Genomic DNA, 21,271 nt, shown 5'->3' with positions numbered 1-21,271 from the left:
ACGGCGCACTGAGGTAACTTGTAGTTTTATGTGTTGGTGTGCTTCCTAACAGGTGCCAACCCATACCTGACATTCCACTGTGCGAGTCAAGGCACGGTGCTGATCGACCTGGCACCTGATGACAAAGAGTTTCAGTCAGTAGAGGAGGAGGTGAGAGTGCACTCCAAATCAGCAGATCTAGGAGCCTTTTCCTTCCAAAGCATGTGAAATAATATTCCAGATTATAAAATGGATAGTTCTCGTACTAGATGCTGATTATGCTGATATTTTTAGGCTTTATTTATGTGTATTTATTTCATTTATTCATTTATTTTGTGGTGATAAACAATTAAACATGCATTAACAACCTTCAACAACTAAATGAACTAAAACTAAATATTTTCCTTGATCATACAGTTTTTTTGTGATGAATATGGTTTTAGTGGTGTTAGTGTGCAACAAGTTACAACTTATTTATAGTCTTACAGTATATAACCTATTTGTGGTCTTATTTTATCAATTTTACTTTGCAGTAAAAGTTATTACATATATATAGTCTTATATAACTTGCTTGTAGTCCTATTTTTTTATTATTTTAGTGTGCGACTAGTTAGTCTTTTTTATTTTAGTGTGTCATAACCTATTATAATCTTATTTTATTTTTCTTTGGTGTTATAAAACGTAGTTTTATATAACTGATTTTATTTGTGTATTTTATTTTGTGTATTTTATAGTTATTAAACTTATTTGTAGACTTATTTTTTTATTTTGTGTTAATTTACAACTTGTTTATAGTATAATAGAACTCATTTGTGGTCTTATGTTATTTTTATTTTTTTTATTTTAGTATGTGAGCTATTAATTTAATCTTAGATAACTTATTTAGCCTTAAGTTACTTAAGCTAAGTTAGTTAGCTCTCATATATAACATTATTTAACATTTTATTTTACCCTATTGAAGGGCTGCGTGGTCTTGAATAGTTGTTTTTATGTAACATAGCATGTAACAAATAATTATGCTTTTGTTTACAGCTGCAAAGTACGATCAGAGAGCACAGGGATGGTGGCAATGCGGGGGGTGTTTTCAGCAGGTACAACATCCTGAAGGTGAGTGTGCATTTTTCTATTTTCTTTTCTATTCATTCTAGACGCGTATGATTAGTTAGTTTATGGTTCAAATGTTTGATGAACATCTAAGCAACGATGTCAACTTTGTACAATGTTGATACAGATTCAGAAGGTGGTGAACAAGAAGCTGAGGGAGCGATACTCACACAGGCAGAAGGAGATCGCAGACGAGAACCACAACCATCACAACGAGCGCATGCTCTTTCACGGTACTGCTCCAGCTCACGGTCACGAGATGAATGGCCTGTTTTAAAAAGCTATTTGGGAAAGTTCAAGCTACAAAAGAACCTTTTTTCCCCCATATCAGACTCAAAAGCTTCTTTCAAACAATGTTATCTCAGTTTTCCAGTTTTTACATAAGAATAATCAACCTCCTTTTTCTTCATCTACAAGGGTCACCATTCATCAACGCCATCATCCATAAAGGGTTTGATGAGAGGCACGCCTACATAGGGGGGATGTTTGGGGCAGGGATCTACTTTGCAGAGAACTCCTCGAAAAGCAACCAGTATGTGTACGGCATCGGAGGAGGGACGGGCTGCCCCACACATAAAGACCGCTCCTGTTACATCTGTCACAGGTACATACACATCTGATTCTTCCACTTTTTTGAGTCTGATGGCGATATCCATGGGCTTTTAAGGTTATCAGCTAGCTAGTAACTAGCTAGTAACTAAAATAACTTTTTTTATCGGTGCCATTTTATTTGATCTTAATATCCGGATGTTAGGGAGAAGAAGAACACTTTTTTAATTTTTTATTAATCTGTATATGCGATTGACATCGGTTATATTCATTCAAGGCTGGCTCCTTTGAAGGTTTCTTGAGTAAAACGGCTCTATATTTAACAAAGCACTTACAAATGACCTGAACTGGAAGCGATGCAACCTGTTTTACAGAATACGGAAGTTTGTTGCAAAAGATCCTAGATTAGCTCTCAATATGATTTGTTGCTTATATCAATGATAAAACAGGAGTACTTACCCTAAATGACCAGCTGATGGTGCTGTCTAGCTTATAATCCAGTGCTTCTTAACAGGTTTAGTACAAGTGTTTATTATACCAAAGTGTAAAGAAAATCAGACACTGTATATAATTACAATCATGAACACTGATTACAATTCTAATTACTAAAATGAATTAATCTAAAACTGTCCATGGATGTAGGTATGTAATCATTTATTTACACACAAGCTTTGATACATGTCTTATTCAGTGTGCAGAAATCTCAAAGGTTTCCAAAGTTTGTGTGCATATATATATATATATATATATATATATATATATATATATATATATATATATATATATATATATATATATATATATATGCGCACACAATTTGGAAACCTCTGCGCTTTGGTGTATATATTATTTCAAATTATTATAGTATATTGTAAATTACATTGTAATGTATAAATATAAATCTGTATATATAACAAATTATTTAAAACAATTTTTTTTATAATTGCATTAATTATATACGTTTTTTTTTTCAAATGCTGTTTTTATTTTTACTTATTTAATTAATTTATGATGAATTGTACTGTAATTTTATATATATATATATATATATATATATATATATATATATATATATATATATAATTTTTTTTTTTTTTTTTTTTATAATTTCATTAAAACATAATGTTATAGTTTTATTTATTGCAAATATAATTGTGCTGTTTGCAGGCAGATGCTGTTTTGCCGGGTGACTTTGGGTAAATCCTTCTTGCAATTCAGTGCCATGAAGATGGCCCACGCTCCTCCAGGGCACCATTCCGTCATCGGCCGACCCAGCGTCAACGGCCTAGCCTACGCCGAATATGTCATCTACCGAGGAGAACAGGTGAGAGGGCTCAGATATTTAACAACTGAAAATACAAACGCACGACATTAAAACAAACATTTAAGGTAGTAGATATTCAGTTTGTTTCCAATTTTTGTGTTTTTGCAGGCCTACCCAGAGTACCTCATCACATACCAGATCATCAAGCCAGACAGCACGCCTCCTTCCCCAGCAGCGGCGGAGCAGAAGTCCTAGTCTACGCGGGTCCCAGATCAGCGGCCCTGCAAAAACACTCAGACTGTTACCCAGACATTTCACACACATCCACAGACGCCTCCTCATGTTCACTCACCCGTAAGCCTCTGCACTGCCTCTTTAATTTGCAGTTATGCTCCATTTCTGTCCTCGTGAGTGTTTACAAGAAAGAGTTGCCTTGGCTGGCCGTGTCCTGGACCTCCTCTTCAGGTCAAAGGTCAGGACATAGGCCACAGCGTTGCTTCAGGGCTCAGAGAAAGGACTGCTCCGTGAAAGACAACAAGTGACCTCTTCCCTGTCATTTTACGTGATCTAACACTGTTCAAGCATTAGCTTACTTTCTTTGAAACGGTTTTACTAGTACTGTGATTAATTACCCATTTTATTTTCATCAATATGATTCACAATAACAGACCACGTCTCAAAGGATCTGACATTTAAGCAATCCTCCTTTCCATTATTGAAGTTCACTAAAGACCCAGAAAATCTTGTTGTGTTTCTTTTTTCTTTATGCATTGTTGTTTTAAAAAAGCCTTAGAGGGGTTTTAAAGCAAAAAGAATGTTGTTTGCAGAGACCAGACCTATTCAAAAAGCCTTTGACCACAAAATAGCAAAATATTTTTTTTTTTTTTTTTTTTTTGTTTGTTTGTTTTTTGTTTTGTTTTTTTTTACACATTTTTTACATATCTTTGCACAGGAACACTGGTCAGAATGTCCCATTCCATTGTCATAGCATAATCGGAAAATGAATCTTTTAAAAAATTTGCACTTTTAAGCAGGACTTAAGTTATTCAAAACAAAAAAAGACATAGGTTAAAGAAAATTCCAGTAATGTACAGGTTGTGTAACGGACAATGCCTTTGTATAGCTTTTAATGTTGTTTACTGATTCAGAGTGGGGTTTTATTACTGTAGTACTGTAAAGGAAGTGGGAATTTTTGCTTTCAGATCTTTTCTTCGATATTTTCAGACGACCATGTGACTCCGCTTTGGAAGTCGTTCCTTTTGCTTTTGGCTTGTTTTGGATCACAACCACGGGAATTCTTAAATCTTGTTCATTCCAGTCCTGTTTCTCTGGGGTCAGAGAAACGCCCTCTTTTACGAGGGTGTCCGTAACATTTTAACTGTTACACACTACTGATATCAGCATTCATGTTACAGAATGAAATGAAGGACATGGCTCTACCTCTGGAAGTCTCATGGTTTGGTTGCTATGCTCAGGTGTAGTTTGTTGTTCTGTACACGTGTACTGGAGGACATCTGCCTTACTCTTGGACTCTCTGTGTTCAATCCAGAGAGAGAGAGAGATAGAGAGAGCAGACCTTTCTTCTCCTCTTAGTAGTATGAGCACAGACATGGCCACTGCTCCCCTCAAGCCAATACGTGGGAGATTAACTCCTGAACTATTTCTCAATTCTCTGAACTGTATTTTTATTTTATTTCCATCTTCCTGTGAAATTTAATCAGAAACGGCTTGTCTACCGTAAGCCATCTGCGGATTAATCAAACACTCAATCATGTAAAATGGTCTTAATAAAGTACATGTCATAAATACTGTCTTCTCTCTTTTTTTCACACTTGCTGAACCCTTATTCAGTTTCCTTATCAATTATAGTATAGTAAATCAAATAATATTAGGTCATATTTTTATTATTAAATACTTTTTATTTTACAGTACAAAAAAAAACGTGCATCACAATAAGTGTAATTGTGATTGTCAAGAAATGTTCACTAAACAATTTTAACAGAGTTTAGTGACAACATGTTACAATGTTTACATGTACAATGATTTGTAGGCCACTGTTTTTATTATAGCTTGACACAAATTTCATGATTTAAATTCTTGTGATTTGATTCCGATCTTGATTCAATATTGACTCGTTTGGATAAATATTAGGTACAGACTACAGTAGATGTAAATTTTTCTCAAGAAAAAAAAATATCTCACCTAATACTGTAAACAGAGAGCCCTATGAGCTGGTATTATTAAAGGTTAAAAATAACAAATTAAATATAGTGCGTTAATTTTTTTACTTTTGACATAAGTAAAAAATATAATAAATATGTAATATAATGCACATATTTAGCTAAATACTCCTCTAGAGCTTTTTTAATTTTTTTATAGAGACAACTAACGGCTTTCCTGAGGTATGCTAAATGTAATGGTATGAGACCAGTGTTCTCCTGCTGTTTTATTGACCTCTTTCTGTGGTTGAAAAACACTGATTGATCGATATTATGTATGAGGCATATATACATTTCGGTAAGTTGTACCATCTTTCAACATAGCTGCTTTTGTTCATTCGTGTTTAACTAGTAGTAAAGACAGAGTAAGATCGGTTTACATGCCGCTTGAACTGAGGCCCTAGAGCGATCTGTCACGTCACATTTAAAAGCGCCAAAGCTGAATCGCAGAAGAATCTCAGAGATGAGAATTTTTTTCATATCAAAAGTAACCTGCTCTCTGTCTTGTCTGTCAGTGTCCTCTTTGCCTCGCGATTTTTCTCTGGGTAAGAAAATGGTTGTGTGGTGTGAGAGCGTGTGAAAAGTGTCGAATGCGTGAGAGTTGGCAGCCACACTTTACCACCCTTGTGAAGTAGGCCTAACGTTACATGACGATATATTTAGAGGCCTACAGTGCAGCTGCATTCATGGAATAAGTTACCTGGAAATATCAGGTAATTTTAAAATGGAAATTACTAATACATGTTCTAGTTATGCTCTGCTTTGAAATATTCGATCCAAATCGCTTTTCTGTAGAGTAGCATTTGAATACATTTGAACTAATCATTCGAACGTCGTCATAAAATTGTCTGAATAATTCATTAGTTAATCGGTCTGAATTAAAAATCACAATTCAGCCATAAATGACTGGAAAGGTGGTTACATTTATATGGAGATTCATTGGTCAAACGCTGGCAAGTGGCAACCCTGTTTGTGTGATTTGTTGCTGTGGTACATTTCAGCTTCAACCTAATTTATCACATTTAATGAAATATTATCAGAGACACACTGAAGCAAAACTGCAATTACAAAATTATTTTTTGCTTTAAAGGTTTTCCAGTTTAGCCACAGTGTGTCTGATGGTTAAGCGGAAAAATATGATCAAGGAACAACACACCAGTGTTTTGTTTTCCAGTGAACTTCTCGTTAAATAAGTGGGAAGGATTGAGTCAGAATTGACCATGACGTGAATGCAGCTAACAGAACACACGTTAGAGGGCGCTGTGGCTCTTCAAAAATAACTTCTATTGAACCTATTCAAAATTCTACCCTCATTTATCAGATAAAACCTAAATCACTTCTCCTGCATAATAGCGCGCTCTATTCTTTTATATCTTTTCTTAGTTCATGTAAGATATAATGAGATGGCTCATGTTCTATTCATTTTACAAAATTATTGCAATATTACTTACAGGCCTACTGCTGATATGATCCTATAGACTTGTAGATCTGTAGATTTTGTTCTTCTATACAATTAAATCACGCCACACTTTCATTAGAGAACACAGTTTATATTTAACAATGACAATCGTGAGATAAATAAAATGTACATATAATACAACAGAACATGGTAGAGTTAAAAAAAATATATATCCTAACCCTCTGAATGATTATTGCCATGAGCGTTCAGACAATAACATTTCACAAGTACAGTAAAAATTATTGCATTCATCTCATCAGTGATTGACAGACAAACAGACCATGTAATATGGCAAAAAAAACGATGCTTGGTTAAAACTTCAATTCCGGTTGCTAAACAAACCTCAAATAAATTTTGCATCACTTAAAAGTGCTATAAAAGGTGCCCACAATCTCATAAAAAAAGAAGTAGGTCCAAACACACATACACATACCATCTGCTATATGGACTCTTCAAGTTTCCCTCACAGAGCTTCTCAGAGGGGAATAATAAAAAGCAAACTGACTCATAGGAAAGCGGCTTCCCAATAATCCCATTCCCAACTTCCAGTGTAAAAAGGTTCAGTGTACAACCCAGCGTCATCCTGTCTATTAATGAGAACATTCCAATGCGGAAGAACGCCACAGTCATTGTTGGTAAGGCATACAGCAGAAATAATTCATAAGATATCCTCGGTACAAATTGGCAAAGAAAATCAGACGTTTAAAATCGTGATCATACAATATAACAAAAGAAAACAGAACGTACAGTGCTTTGGTGGCGACTGGGAGGAAGGAGAATCAGGTTATTGCTCTGCTCTGTGACAGGAACGGATCTGTATTGCAGATTGAAATGCTTTGAATGTCTCGTTCGCGATCAGTCCGAAGGAAGGGGTGAGTAAAAGTGTTTGTGTACCTTCTCTGCACAAGGCACTGACAAATGCTAAACGAACTTGATGAAAGACAGCAGTGTATCAGCAGCTTGGTGATGTTGTGATGGGACTCTGTAGGTACGTGAGGCTGCTGGGCTGGCTGTGCGTCACCACTGACACGGGGAAGCTGAAGATGAAGGGTGACGTGGGGGTGGAGGAAGACTTGGGGCCTAGAGTGGCGGAAGGGCTGGCGGCCTCTACAGAACAGGAAGTGGCCAGGACCTGCGACTCGAACTGCAGGAGCTGACCCATGAAGCTAAAGTTGGGGGAGATGATACTGCGCCGCTGTTTCACGAACTCGAAGGCCTCTTCCAGACGCACCCGCTTCTTCTTCATCAGGTACGCCAGGCAGATAGTGGCCGATCGCGAGATGCCGGCCTGACAGTGCACCAGAACACGGCCGTTGGAATCTTTGACAGAGTCTGAGGGAAAGAGCAAAGAGTTTTGTTAAGCACAGATAAAGCTCAGATGAGTCATCTTACCGCATAAGCAGTGAAGCTGACGCCCGCAACTTTTTGATATATCATTGAAAGCAATGAGGCATATGTTGATTCGAAACCTGCTCTGAAGGGTTCACTTGAGTTCATTCAGCAAACAATTAGTCAGACTGATTCAAAAAAATTGAACTTTGTGAAACTAGCTATTCATCAAATAAACCGACGCAGACAACTCAAGGTTTTGGGAATCAAACTATGCTGATCGTGTCATGGGTTACTTTTGGTTTTGCGTGCAGCCCTCGAATGGAACTCAAAACTAAATATTTTTCTTGCCAATATTTTATGTCTCATTACATTCAGTTCAGGCTGCAATCTCACAATCACTACTTGGATTAAAAAAAAAAACAATTTGAAATTTGTGCTTGAAACATGTCTGGAGATTGAACAGTGAAAACTAGACCGACTAGGAAGGTCAACCAAATTATTATTATTACACTTAGAGTGAGAATGTAAAGTGTTTTTCAATCAACACTGGATTTAATTATCTCCTGTGCATCACTAGAATCAAAAAGCCTATCCAATCAGACAAGAGGGTTTCTGATTGACATGTAAAACAACCAATCAATCAAATATAAACGATTAGTAATTTATAAAAAGATACAAATGAAATAAATGAACAATTCAATCTAAAATAAAACGTCGCTAAAATGAAATCATAAAAAACATTTTCAAAACTATAATTTCCTGTTACTAGTTTAACAGTTTGATATACACAATGATCCGTGTGTATTATTACTACTCAAAACACCCAAATAATAAGGACAATGCATTTCTAGAATACATGTATATCTGGTTATTACACATTCACCAAAAGCTGATAGTCACAGTTGGACAACAAACACTCAACACACCGGCAAAATGGTCTGGGGTGGAATTCACACTCATAAACACAGACACCTCCTGCTATAACTAATAAGCTGCCAATTAGCAAAAAAAATGACGTGCATGGAACAAAGAGAAAATAACCTCGGTATCAAAATATTAGTCAGATGTCTTTCTTCGTGTGCACTTGACTGTCTGCATATATGCCTTTGCACAGCCACACACACCCAGATCTGAGGTAACTCCAGTATCAAGGCACCCCTGAATGGAGGATGAGTCAGACTCTGGTCCCTAAGCTCTGCACTCTGACGCATACATACAAGCACACACACACACCTAGGACGGTGCGATCAAATGCGGCAAGCCTTCTTGTGGGCCTAGCTTTAGTGCAGAGGATGCTGAGCTGAAATTGGATATACAGGACCCCCCCCCCCCCCCCCCCCCCCCAACCTCACTCAGTTGCGGAAACCCTTTTATAAGGAAGACCCACCCATACCGCAGAATTCCTCCCGTATTTTGCACCTTTGACGTGGGCCTTTCATTTTCATCATTGCATTTATCTATATATCAAAACACATTCAAACGTATTCTTCAAGCTTCTTTATGCTACGTGCATAAATGACCAAGCTGAGCTATTGTAATGGGTGCTAGCCTAAAAAGGAGGGTGTAATTGTTGCAAAAGCAGATCAACGTTTTAATTGCTGATTAAATGCATATCATTTGCAGTTAAAAGGACCTATAAGTTAACGACCAAGACTAATTTACGGACCAACGGTTACACCTACCCTAACCATCCAAACCCCAATTTACATACATACATGCATACATGAAATAAATTAGGCTATATTTTTTTATTAAAAATAACAAAAAAAATCATCATACCTATAAATTCAATGGCTTCAATGAACCAAGAGCTGATGTCCTCCTTATGGTTGTCTTCCACCGGGATACACTTGTACTGGTAATCCCCTTCAAAATGGTTGGGGCAGTTTGAAGATACATTCAATAGAGCAGAAATGCCCATACGATCTAGCATGTCCTTTTTAGACGCATGGAAAGCACTGCCAAGAAATAAAAAGGGGAGGATTTCCACAGGCCCACCCTGTAATAAAAAAGGGACAACAACTTAATTAATAATCTTACATATTTAATATATTTTAATAATAATAATAAATGCATGTATTAATTAAAATCTAAATGGTTTTATTAATTTGTCCTTATATTCATCAAATTACAGGCCCTTCTCAATAAATGATGAAAAGCATTTATAACACATTACACTTACACCTCTATTTGCTATAAAAAGGTCACTCTAAAAATGTCCGGTTTATTTATTCGGGAAATTCGTATTGATTTGGCCCGCTGTTATGTCATTGGTGGCCTGCTTAACAAGCTGTAGAGACAGGAAGTGATCGATGTGGGAATCAACACTGAAGCGTACTGGAGTGTCTGACACAGTACACCCCCGTTTCAGAGGAAGGCCGGACGAACGCACTCAAAAGTACTGCTATATCAGCCGGAAAGAGCAGCGGATGACAGCAGTCAACAGGACGTTTAATGTTACACAATGCTGCCCATTAGCTGACCTCAAAGTATCCAGCGCTGCTAATGTAGTTACCTGGTCATGCTGGGGAGTTGCGCAGAAGGTGCAGCTGGTCTCCACACTGGACTGAGGGCTGGATACGGGCAGTGTTTTGGTTTTCAAACAGTAATCGGGATACTGTGTGGAAAATCTGTCGTAGCCTCCTATAAAGTGAAGAAGGAAAAAAAAGCATGTTAATGCATTTGTCCAAACTGTATCTAGCTTAAATATCTAATATGAACTGCTGAACTGTTGGCCGTTTAAAGGGGTTTTAGGACTAGCCAGACCAGCTTGAATCATCTAACCGAATTTTATTTGCCCATAATTGGTATTTGAATGGGATATTTTTTATTGTTTTGAGGTCAGACAGAGGTTGCACTTAAGAGACCACCTTAACACAATTTTCACATTTCAAGAACACAAAGATAATGCAGTAAATGACTGATCACTTGTAACATTTATTAACCATGATAATCTCAAAAAAAAAAAAAAACAGATCGGACATTTTAATTTAGGCCCACTCTTTTCAGGCAAGCCGTAAAACATTTTGAATAAAATAGACAGTCTTAAATTATTATCAAGCCTCGCAATTTAACACACTAAAAAGGGCTTTCATTTTTTAAATGCAGGAATCTCTATAAAAAAAAAAAAGTGAGGCATATTTAATAGTTGGTTTGTGTCTATGAACAGGTGGAAATGATTGTCAAGGTGTGAATATTCTCTTCAGAATGTGGGGGCTGGTTTCTAAATGGTCAAACAGCTTAAGGTGGTCAAGTTGGAACATGTTACCTGGTCAACCAGCAAATGACCAGCCTGGACCAGCTTAGATCAGCTACCATGTTCCAAAAACAGCTAGGCTACTATCTTAAGCTGGATTTTCCAGCAGGGAATAGCCTACATTACATCATTATCTTAGAGCAGACATGATGCTTAGATTTAACCACAGTCAAAACATCTATACAACAGATATTTCAGAGCATGCAGCTTTATTTCAAATAATACGGTTGCATCAAGAAATACAATAACACAATTTTTATTATTATTTTTTCGTGTAGTGTAGATTTGAATTTACCTTTTAGCAGATAGATTTCTGTCCTATATGTATCCCTACACAAAGCGTTATGCACGAGGGTGATTGTGCTGTCTTCTCTCATAGTGTTTGTATCGGAGGTCCGCTCATCGTACAAGATCACGGCGGAGTACAGCCCTGATTTCAGACGGGCTCTCGCTTCGTCGTCACCGGACAGAATCTGGTCCAAACTAACGGAGCCTTTCGCTCGCCTCCGAACTATTGTGTTACAGCGAATATTTACGGCACCGCGAAGGTGACCTGCGCTGAACGCTAGGAACGATCTGCAGTCCAAAAGAAGACTTTTCGCACTGTCGTCCTTCATCAACCTCTTCAAAACGCTGCAATCCATTTCACTAAGTTCGTCCATTGTGACCATTTTCCTCCTCCGATGGGGACTGGTCACCGCCAAATTGTGGTTTAATGAAAATAATACGTCAAATCCAACGTTGGCAGTGCGCAGTGTAATGTTGTGTTACCCTCCTGAGAGCTTTACTACCAGAGGCAGTTCTCTTTCCGTTTTATGAATGGGCTTCAGACGATCGCTCCATAAAAGGATCGCGACGTCACAATGGAGATGACGTCTGCTACGAGCTCCATTCACAGGCGCTCTTCATTCATGAGAGTCAGCGACGATCGATGGTGACCGCCGTCACCTTCTAAACCAGAATTCAGCCATCGCATATTTCTTTTGAAATGACGAAACTGTTTGCTGAAATTAAATTGGAAGAAGGTCTAAAGTAAACAATATGTGAAAAGAGGATGGATGATACACCCACGGCAAAACGACGACCAAATAAAGCGCTTGTAAACACGAATTCTCTGTGTAGGCCTACACAATTTTATTTGAACAAGAATATAAAAATAGCATATACAATCTGTTAAGTAGTAAACTGTAAAATATTTAAATAATAATATTAATTCTCTTCGCGAACCATCTCATTTGTTTATATATTGAAAACGGCGCGGTACCGTAGGAGGCAGTTAGTTATTCTTTGTATATAGAAATGTTGACATAGAACATTCTGTCTCAATAATTTGTTCCAAACTGCGTGGTACTGTATATTGTACTTTATAGGCTATTAAAGTGTTTTAGGTTTTATTTTATGTCGTGTAAGTAAAACATATCCACATATCCATTTTTATCCACAACCTAGTTTTGTGTAACAGGCCTAGGTCTACAGTCAGTGAATACGGTTTGTTTGTCGAATAGCCTTGATCATATAGGAGAGACTTTTTTTTCTCTTTCTTTTTTTTTACACACATCGTGTGGTTTCCATTGTTAGTAAGTATGCTTTTCAAAAAATGTTATGACTTTGAGTAGCCTACCTTGATATTCAATTATTTTATAGCCTAATTAAATCAATGTAGGCCGACTGTAATCTGATCACTGTCCTATAATTCATATTATTCACCATAATGTTCTGATAACTGGATATATTTTATGGTCTTGCTATGTGTAAAGAGTTAATTATTGCTGATTGATTATCATTTCCCTACAGGGGGTTTTAGGACCCTGTCTGATTTGATGGAGGCATGTGGGTGAGTTCTTTATTGACTCATGGGATTAAGAAAGCCCCTAGTTAATTAGTTAACATGGTTATCAGTAAAGATAAGCCTTCAAATGCTGAGCTTCCTCTGGTGGGGTTTACTTATTTCAGATGTCATCTGTAAAATGAAAAAAAAAACATTTGTTAAACAGACAAAAAACACAACACTTTATATGATTTTATTTGAAAGAAAATTCTGCCCTAATTGTGCTTATTTTGTAATAGTTTTATGTTTAAAACACATTATTTCTAAAGTTTTCTTAATGAATTCAAAGTTACATTCCCAACAACCAATTAACACAACTTAAACATATAGGCCTACTTTTTTTTTTTTTTTTTGCTTCCATCTCTATGTGTGGATTTGAAGGAATGGTTTTGCATTTTAAAACATGCTGTGTTTTTCAGTTCCTCCGGATCTCGAATATAAAATATTTGCATGATTTAACACAAGCTTGTTCATGAGACGCCTGTATTTGCATAGTGCTTTGCCATCATTGCTTCAGTTGAGCATATAGATAGGAAGGTTCTCTATCCAATAGATGTGTTAACATTATCATATGACACATCCTCCCTTCCCCCCTCTGCTCCAGCAAAGCTGTGAACGTGCAAGGCTTTGCATTTGTAATGGCAAACAATTCATTAACACTTTCTAAATCAAATTGTTGAGTGTTAAAGAATTTTTACTGCTAAGTGATTTTAGTCTAGTCTATTTATTATTATGCCATTTATTTATAAAAAGTGTGAAATCTTATATTTTCCTGCTGTGTCCATTTCATCAGTTCTATAAAGTCCAAATGTGTAGATATCTTCTTAAAGCAGTTGTTTTGTTTGGATAATATATAGACCATAGACAGGTTTCAAAATTAAATGATATGTGAAGCACATCTAGACCACCTTATAAGCAAGGTAATATTATCCAGAGAGTAATTTGCACAGAACAAAAGGGTCTTTATTTTTGTCATGACAACTTTCTGAGTTTTTGGCATGGTAATGTATAACCATGTTGATGTGTTTGGTCTTTGCGGAATAGATCTGTTGCTGTTGGTTATTGCCGCTGCAGAGCAAGTACAGGACTTGCTACTGGCAAGACATACATGACGCTGCTGTGAGCAAGTAAGAAATGTTGCTGCTGCACAATATAGCCTAGCATACATGAATAACTGTAGCAGATCTATACAGGTGGAGCTGGGAAAGCTGGAGGGTTTCTGAAATGTACTGTACTGCTATAGCAAATGGTGACAAAGTATTTAAAGGTTGAGCAGCGAGCTCAATGGCTGCTGATACAGCAGAAACCAAACAGCTGTGCCCTAGAGAATGACGTGATTGCATGCTTGAGTTAAGGACCCCTCACATCTAGATGACAGAACTTTGTATAAATACAAGTTAGCAATGGGGTTCATCATATTTGGGGGTCCGTGATATCAAAAGGTTTGAAAACCCCTTGCTCTAGACAATGTATAGAGATTTGAATGTCTCAGAGTGGAAAGGAGTTGGTGACGATTCCTGGTGAAGCCATGTGGCCTGTCGCCATGGCAGCTCAGTGCACATGTGTAGTGCTCTGCGTTATCATGGGGGACCATGGGTAAATCATAGCTGTCATAGCAACGAAGCGATGGCACATGAAGAAACTGCAAAAGGATGATGTGGTGACTCTGCCCAGGGGAGGAGCAGCCACTTTGAGCCGAGCGCTTGACGTCAAACTCACCACCACATCTGTGATGTGTGTTTATGTGTGAGGATTGATAGCGGGTTGGGACTGAGGCTGATTTCATTTTTATAGTATGGAGAGAAGGATGCTATAATCTGAGCATTAGGCTATAGCTATGCTTTTTCACATGTAGCCTACCATTTGTACTCATGTGGCAAACAGGAAGTGGTTTAGTCCTGGGGTACGGAACATGAGTCATTGGATACAACACGGTCGACCTCATTATACTGGTCCCACCCAAGAGTCATGTGCTCTCTCTCTTCAAATCATTCATTAAACATACATACCCCTGCGTATTCAACCCATTTAGCCATTTCCTGTGTGTACAACGGGAATATGCTCCCTTGAGAATGTCCTGTCAGTTCGGAGACTGTCACTTGTGCATGACTCTGCGCGGTTTTTCTTTGTATGCATTGTTCGGTTCATGGTTTTCAAGGATTTGACTGGTCTTAGATCATGTGACAGATGATTTTAGGCCAAAATACGGAATAGTTTGAAATTAACAACAATTAATTTTCCCATTTAAAAGCTAATAGGTTAATAAGTTAATTTTGCTATCCAACTATATATGATTATACAGGAAACGGTTTTATATAGAACCTTAAAGGGTTCTGTCAGGTGCTTAATACCTTTTAGGGTATACATTTTATGAATAAAACATACTTTATCACTAGAAAAATAAATAAATCAACCCATTAAACATGAAAGCATAATGCAATCTTAAGACATTTCTCATTATATAGAGTGTTTTGGCACTCTAAAACTGAGTCAAGAACCCTGGGTTTCTATATAGAACTTTTTCTTTTAAGAGTAAATGTTTTATTTTCATAATTTCCCTGGCCATGCAGATAAAATTTTTTTTATCTCTATCATCCATAGCTGAAATTTCAGCCAGTTCAATAGTAAAATATGACAGTTACTATGCACTCAGTTGCATTTAAAGAGCATGCTAGTTTGTTATTTGTTTTTATAATGTTGTCATTGTTGCCAACATTGGAAAATATTCATACCCAGCAAGCCCACTAAGTTCATTCCTTCATTCCTCATGTTCATTCCTGATTTCATGATGATTAGCTCTTTAACCATCTTTTGTGCAATACTTGACTGTCAACAACATGAACGTCCATGCCTGAACGTTCTCCTGCATTGTTTAGCATATGTGTCATCACCACCCCATTGCTATCCTAGAACATGATTCATCCAATTTGTAGGAAACACAAAGTTATGACACACGAGTCAAGTGTAAAACCGCAGTCAAATATGTAATCGCATAAAGGGATAGTTCACTCAAAACTGAACATTTTGTCATCATTTACTCACCGTTACATCGTTCCAAACCTGTATGACTTTTCTGTGGACCACAAAAAATGTGAATCTAAAAAAATATCCCAGTGCTTTGTTTTGTCTGTGCAGTGAAAGTCAATTTTGTTTTAAAATATCTTTTGTTTTCAAGTGTAGCCTGGGGGTAAGTAAATGATTCTGAAGAATTTTCAGTTCTGAGTGAACTATCCTTTTAAAGGTGTGTTGAAAAAATGCTATTTTAATGTAATTTGATGCCTCCGGCTCAGGATGTGATCAGCTGTGGCTGTTCATAAATAAAAAAGTCGAAAACAAAAGCAGCTGAGCAAACTCGTGTTTTGATGAGTTTCAACGGCCTCATGACTGGGCGGAAATGCAAAGCCACAAGTAATGTGAGTTAGAGACATGGGGTAGTGAAACTGATGTTTGGCCAATTAGTCACTGTGCTCAGAGGAAACAGCTCATCTTGTTCCCTATATGATATCTGGAAGTTAAACAGGTTTAATACTAACCTTTAGTATTAGGAGGTCTGAGAAACATTTTTGTTAAAGGGATAGTTCACCCAAAAATTTGTTCCAAACTCAAGTTGTTCCAAACCTGTGTGAGTTTCTTTGTTCTTTTGAACACAATAGAAGATATTTTGAAGAATGTTGGTAACCAGACAGATGACGGTAACTATTGACGTCCATAGTAGGAGAAAAATACTTTGGAGGTCAATGGCTACCTTCAACTGATTATTATGACAGAATTTGTATTTTTGGGTGAACTGTCCCTTTAATATCAGTTGCACTGAACAATTGGTTTATTATGAAAGCTATGAAGCCTATATAAGAAATACTAACCTCTCGAAAAGCCATATTTGTGTTCAATTGGGTCATAGTATGTAAATTCGGCACTATTAGCATCAGCTGATTGAATGCCATTGACCAGTCAAACTGATAGCCCCGCCCTAAACTGACACCATTGATTGAGCCAGTGTTGCTGTGTCAGGCTGGTCAGAATGTGAGTCTCTACCTATTAAGCTGAGTACCTAAAATGACATGCCTCAACTTTAAAATATCCCAAGAGACAAAGCTGAAACTTAGTAGCTTCTTCTTTCTTTGTTGCATTGTCTAATATAACCACAGAAATTTGTTTGATTTCCATAGCATGTTAAAACCAGCGGACAGGCCTCCACACTGTGGTTTCCTCAGACTAACTCAGCTCTGACCAACAGCAGCATGGCTCACCGCCCTCTCATTAATCCTGTATCATCTGACACACACACACACACACACACACGTCTGCATCTCCGGAAGCAACATCCGCCCCATCCACATTCAAAACATTCACACTGTTTTGCATAAGCATAAGCAAAGCAGTAGCTTGTCACCGGGCAGGAGGGGGGTTAGGGCACGGGTGAAGTGTTGACCTGACTATACCAGCATAAGAACTGTTTAAAGGGATAGTTCTCCCAAAAATGAAACATCTGACATTTCAACCTTCATTTTATGAATTTGATTGTTGAACATATGGCAGCAGTTCAGAAATAAAATGTCTGGTGAGTGGCGCCAAAATATTAATGCTCTATCGCGTTTGAAAACAACGCAGAACCTACACTAAACCTATTCGATAGTGATAAAAAAGAAAACGTACGGTAAAAATTATTTGGCTGAAGCAACCAACGTTTTAACTTGCTTCTGCAAGTATTTGTGCTCCTTTATTATGATGCACGTTTCATGGGACTCGTACCCGAGCACTTCGCATCTCAAGTGCAATGCTGTAGAGGTGAGCTACTGAACAAATTTAGTAAGACAGAAATGCATACTTATGGAGCTGGTTATGTGATGCAAATTGTATTAGGCTAGTTCACAAATCATGCACTATGGTAAGAGCATTTTGAAGTTATAACATAAAATACGTTTTTATTAATCGATAATCTGCACCTGTAATTATAATTTGTGCGAAAATGAATAAACGTTGTTGGTGTTTTACTGCCACCAGTGTTCATTCAGCTGGAAACTGCAGTAAATCGAGTTTTTTTCCAATGTTGCATCATTTCCTCCCCCTCATGACGCTGCAAACCTATATGATTTTCTTTTAGCGTAGAACAGAAAAGGAATTATCTTGCAGAATGCTCTTAATCTGCAAAAAGTGATCAGTTGACAACTTAAAAAAGTGAGAAACCTGTTGCCTATAAACTTCATGTGTAATTGAACAAATTAAGTTATGTGGAATTGTCAAGTTCACACAACTTATTTTTTTCAACTACGCATGGTTTATTTACTTAATTTTAACAGGTTTCCTCATTTTTTTTAAGTTAAGTCAACTGATCACTTTTACAGTGTACAATAAAACTGCAGTCCCTATTTACTTTTATTGTACAGTATCTCCCAAACATAAAAAGGGGAAACACTATGTTTTTTATGTGCTAAGGGAAAAAACAAGAGTCGCTGGATGTACTGTATGTGTCTTATATTATTATCATAGCTCTGTATCCAATATTGTAGTTCAGCATAATCCTCTCTGGCCCCAGCTACACATGCGACGTGCTCCTAAAATATATAACTCCTATATATAAGCTCCAGTCAGATCTTTTCCCTGCACCCCCTACACGAGTGTCACATACTGCAAGTTGTGTTATGATTGGAGAATGCAAGAGTGTGATGAAGTATTCAGGGCAGACAGTCGTTAGTTGCTTTTCAGACATCAGTGTGATCATTATTCATGCCTTTTGCACTCTGTTCGTGTCACATGTCAGCACTGAGTGATGAGGATTTTGTTGATGCAGAAGACGGAAGTAGGTCTCGCATCTCCTGTGATCATATCTTTGTAGATGACATCATCTTCACTCCCCTCCCTTCCCCGCCAGACACAGGTCACATGATCGGATGGGGGGGGGGATGATGTACCAGATTAGCAAGCAGTCTTAGATTATGCAGCTTCCGGTTTAAACATCAAATATCTCCTGTTTGGAGTCATTATTGTAATTATTTCTGTGGGAGTAATCGTTCTTATTGGATTCATGCCCTCCTGAAAAATCCATCCCAACAGAACCTGTTTTGTGGACGTGTTAAAAGTTTGCCTCTGTCTGGTTACACAAGTCCTCATTAGCTTTAATCTGTTTTGTAAGCCGATTAAAACATGCTAGCCCAGCATAAACTAAATGACTATGTCACCCCATTCATGAACACGGCTGCATAGGGAGATTATTAGATCTAGCCTCGGTCTAACATTATTACTGTATTCTAATAATGAGTATGTTGGATGGTACAAATTTCTACATATACATTATCTTTTAAAATTATTTTATTAATTAATATTCAGTTTTTTGTAAAATATATTTTTTATTATTATTATGTTTAGCTGTGTCTTGCATTTTACACACCCTGTTACTGCATGGTTTTCCCCATTACAAAAAATTAACTTAAGAAGTGACATCATTTGGACCCTTTCTACAGCATTACAGGATGACAAATAAATCTTATTTTATATATAAAAAAAATAATAAATGTTTTTACACAAATTGTGGTGTTCACAGCATTTTAATTGTCCAATCGTTGAGCCCTGTTACCAAAGTTGTTGTAAAAATAAATAAATAGTGTGAGGCATTTTCAACACTGTTACCCATCTTTTTCATCTCTTTTCATACATTGTGTTTGTTGAATTCAGATTTCTATTTAATGGGTATTGAGAGAAAAAATAATCACAAATCATGGTTTAAACCGTACGTACGCTTGTCTGAACCTCTCATGTACCTCCTTTCATAGACAACTTAACGAAAAAGAAAACCCCCTTCATTTTAGGAGTTTCAAGACTTGTGGAAAGTGACAGATAGATTCATATTACCACTTCATTTATTTCAAATCAGTCATTTTTATGCCAAACTAAAATTACCATGTGCTGTCAAAGTAGACTTCCTGTTGCAGAGGATTCGTTTGAGACATTTTGCATATCTTGACCTCATTTTTTTCCTCTTGCAGATCAGTTCCTCTGGTAGTCCTGATAGCTTTCTATGTGCTAAGCGGCTCCTATCTCGTTTTGCTTGGGTGCATAAGAGGGCGAGCTTTACCTGCTACTTAGCAACAGAGCATCACTTCAAGCTGCTTCGATAAGTGGTTTGTGAGGGTAGAGCTCACGTTTTCTATTTTAAGCATTCAGCCGAATGTGTAACTTATATTGTCAGCATGTAACTGCCATGCTTGCTACTTTTGACCTGCATATAAATGTAATGAATCTTGAATTTACAGAATGATAGACAGTATATCCTCTACTGAATATAAAACGCACAGCTTACACATTGTACAAGAAGCAGAATGCATTACAATATAACATACTTATGCTACCATTTCAAAAAATTTGGGGTCGATAAGATTTGGCTGAATTTATTTGATTAAAAATACAGTAAAACAATAATATTATGAAATATTATTACAACTTTATAATTTTGTATTTCAATATATTTTGAAATGTAATTTATTCCTGGGATGGTAAACCTGAATTTTCAGCACCATTACTCCAGTCTTCAGTGTCACATGACCCTTCAAAAATCATTCTAATATGCTGATTTGGTGTTCAAAACATTTCGTATTATTATCAGTCTTGAAAACAGTTATGCTGCTTAAAGTGTCCCTATGCTTTGTTTCTGACATATGCTGTAGACCAATCACAACAGTCTGAGCCATCAGACCAATCAGAGCAGAGTAGCTCTTGGAAAGGCGGGGCTTAGAGAGACTGAATCTACGAACAAACCATTTTCAGACTCTTTGAGAAATGAGGTGATGTCCGATGTATATTATGAGAAAATTAAAGTGTTTTTTGACCTTGGATGCTTGCAAACCTATTGTAGGAGATTAGGAAGTTCCAAAATTAGGAATTTTTAAAACAGCATATTAGGGGCACTTTACTATTTTTTGTATTGAATTCTTTGGATTCTTTGCTGAATAGAAAGTTCAAACAGCATTTATTTGAAATATTTGTAACATTATAAATGTCTTTACTGTCACATTTGATGTAATGCGTCCTTGCTGAATAAAAGTATTCATTTCTTTAAAAAAAAAAACCTTACTGACCCTTTTGAACTTTTGAAGGCTAGTGTATAACTTTTGTAATATAACCATTAAAAAAATGACTAACTATAAACTGTGAAAATAAGCTTGCAACACAGCTGCTGTTTTGGGACATACGCTTTCTTCACAAGAAATCCTCTATTCTGCATCAGCAGTTGGCAGGTTTACTGTGAGCCAATCATTCATACTTAAAATCTCTCTGCCACCCCAGT

The 21,271-nt window shown here is 36.9% G+C and overlaps 2 protein-coding genes across 4 annotated transcripts in view; one reads left to right on the top strand and one right to left on the bottom strand.

Moving 5' to 3' along the window:
• tnksa (tankyrase, TRF1-interacting ankyrin-related ADP-ribose polymerase a) overlaps positions 1-4,702 on the top strand; it is a 109,816-nt gene extending 105,114 nt beyond the window's left edge. For all 3 annotated transcript variants that reach the window (XM_084388251.1, XM_084388250.1, XM_084388249.1), the window contains 6 exons: positions 53-150; positions 1,012-1,086; positions 1,211-1,316; positions 1,501-1,687; positions 2,800-2,956; positions 3,065-4,702. In XM_084388251.1, the coding sequence (XP_084244377.1) occupies positions 53-150; positions 1,012-1,086; positions 1,211-1,316; positions 1,501-1,687; positions 2,800-2,956; positions 3,065-3,151 (710 nt within the window). In that variant the 3' untranslated portion in view covers positions 3,152-4,702. The remainder of the gene's footprint in view (positions 1-52; positions 151-1,011; positions 1,087-1,210; positions 1,317-1,500; positions 1,688-2,799; positions 2,957-3,064) is intronic.
• A 1,949-nt stretch (positions 4,703-6,651) lies between these two features.
• dusp4 (dual specificity phosphatase 4) lies at positions 6,652-11,994 on the bottom strand. Its single transcript, XM_084387604.1, has 4 exons — positions 11,458-11,994; positions 10,422-10,549; positions 9,686-9,905; positions 6,652-7,906 (listed from the first exon to the last, which is right to left on the bottom strand). The coding sequence occupies exons 1-4, from the start codon at positions 11,831-11,833 to the stop codon at positions 7,527-7,529; spliced, it is 1,104 nt and encodes a 367-aa protein (XP_084243730.1). The 5' UTR covers positions 11,834-11,994; the 3' UTR covers positions 6,652-7,526.
• Positions 11,995-21,271: the final 9,277 nt, after the last annotated feature.

The sequence above is a fragment of the Rutilus rutilus genome (genome assembly GCF_951802725.1).
Source record: "Rutilus rutilus genome assembly, chromosome: 18".
In the NCBI taxonomy this organism is placed as follows: Eukaryota; Metazoa; Chordata; class Actinopteri; order Cypriniformes; family Leuciscidae; genus Rutilus; species Rutilus rutilus.
The sequence above is the reverse complement of the archived record's forward strand: the minus strand, read 5'-3'. Positions and strand labels throughout refer to the sequence as shown.

Bases quoted from the DNA above. Each gene is read 5' to 3' on its own strand.
- dusp4 (XM_084387604.1), bottom strand. From the start codon at position 11,833: ATGGTCACAATGGACGAACTTAGTGAAATGGATTGCAGCGTTTTGAAG. The intron at 10,550-11,457 runs GTAAATTCAAAT...TTCACTTTATAG, and splicing joins AGAAATCTATCTGCTAAAAG to GAGGCTACGACAGATTTTCC. The intron at 7,907-9,685 runs GTATGATGATTT...TCTTTCCCTCAG, and splicing joins TGAAGCCATTGAATTTATAG to ACTCTGTCAAAGATTCCAAC.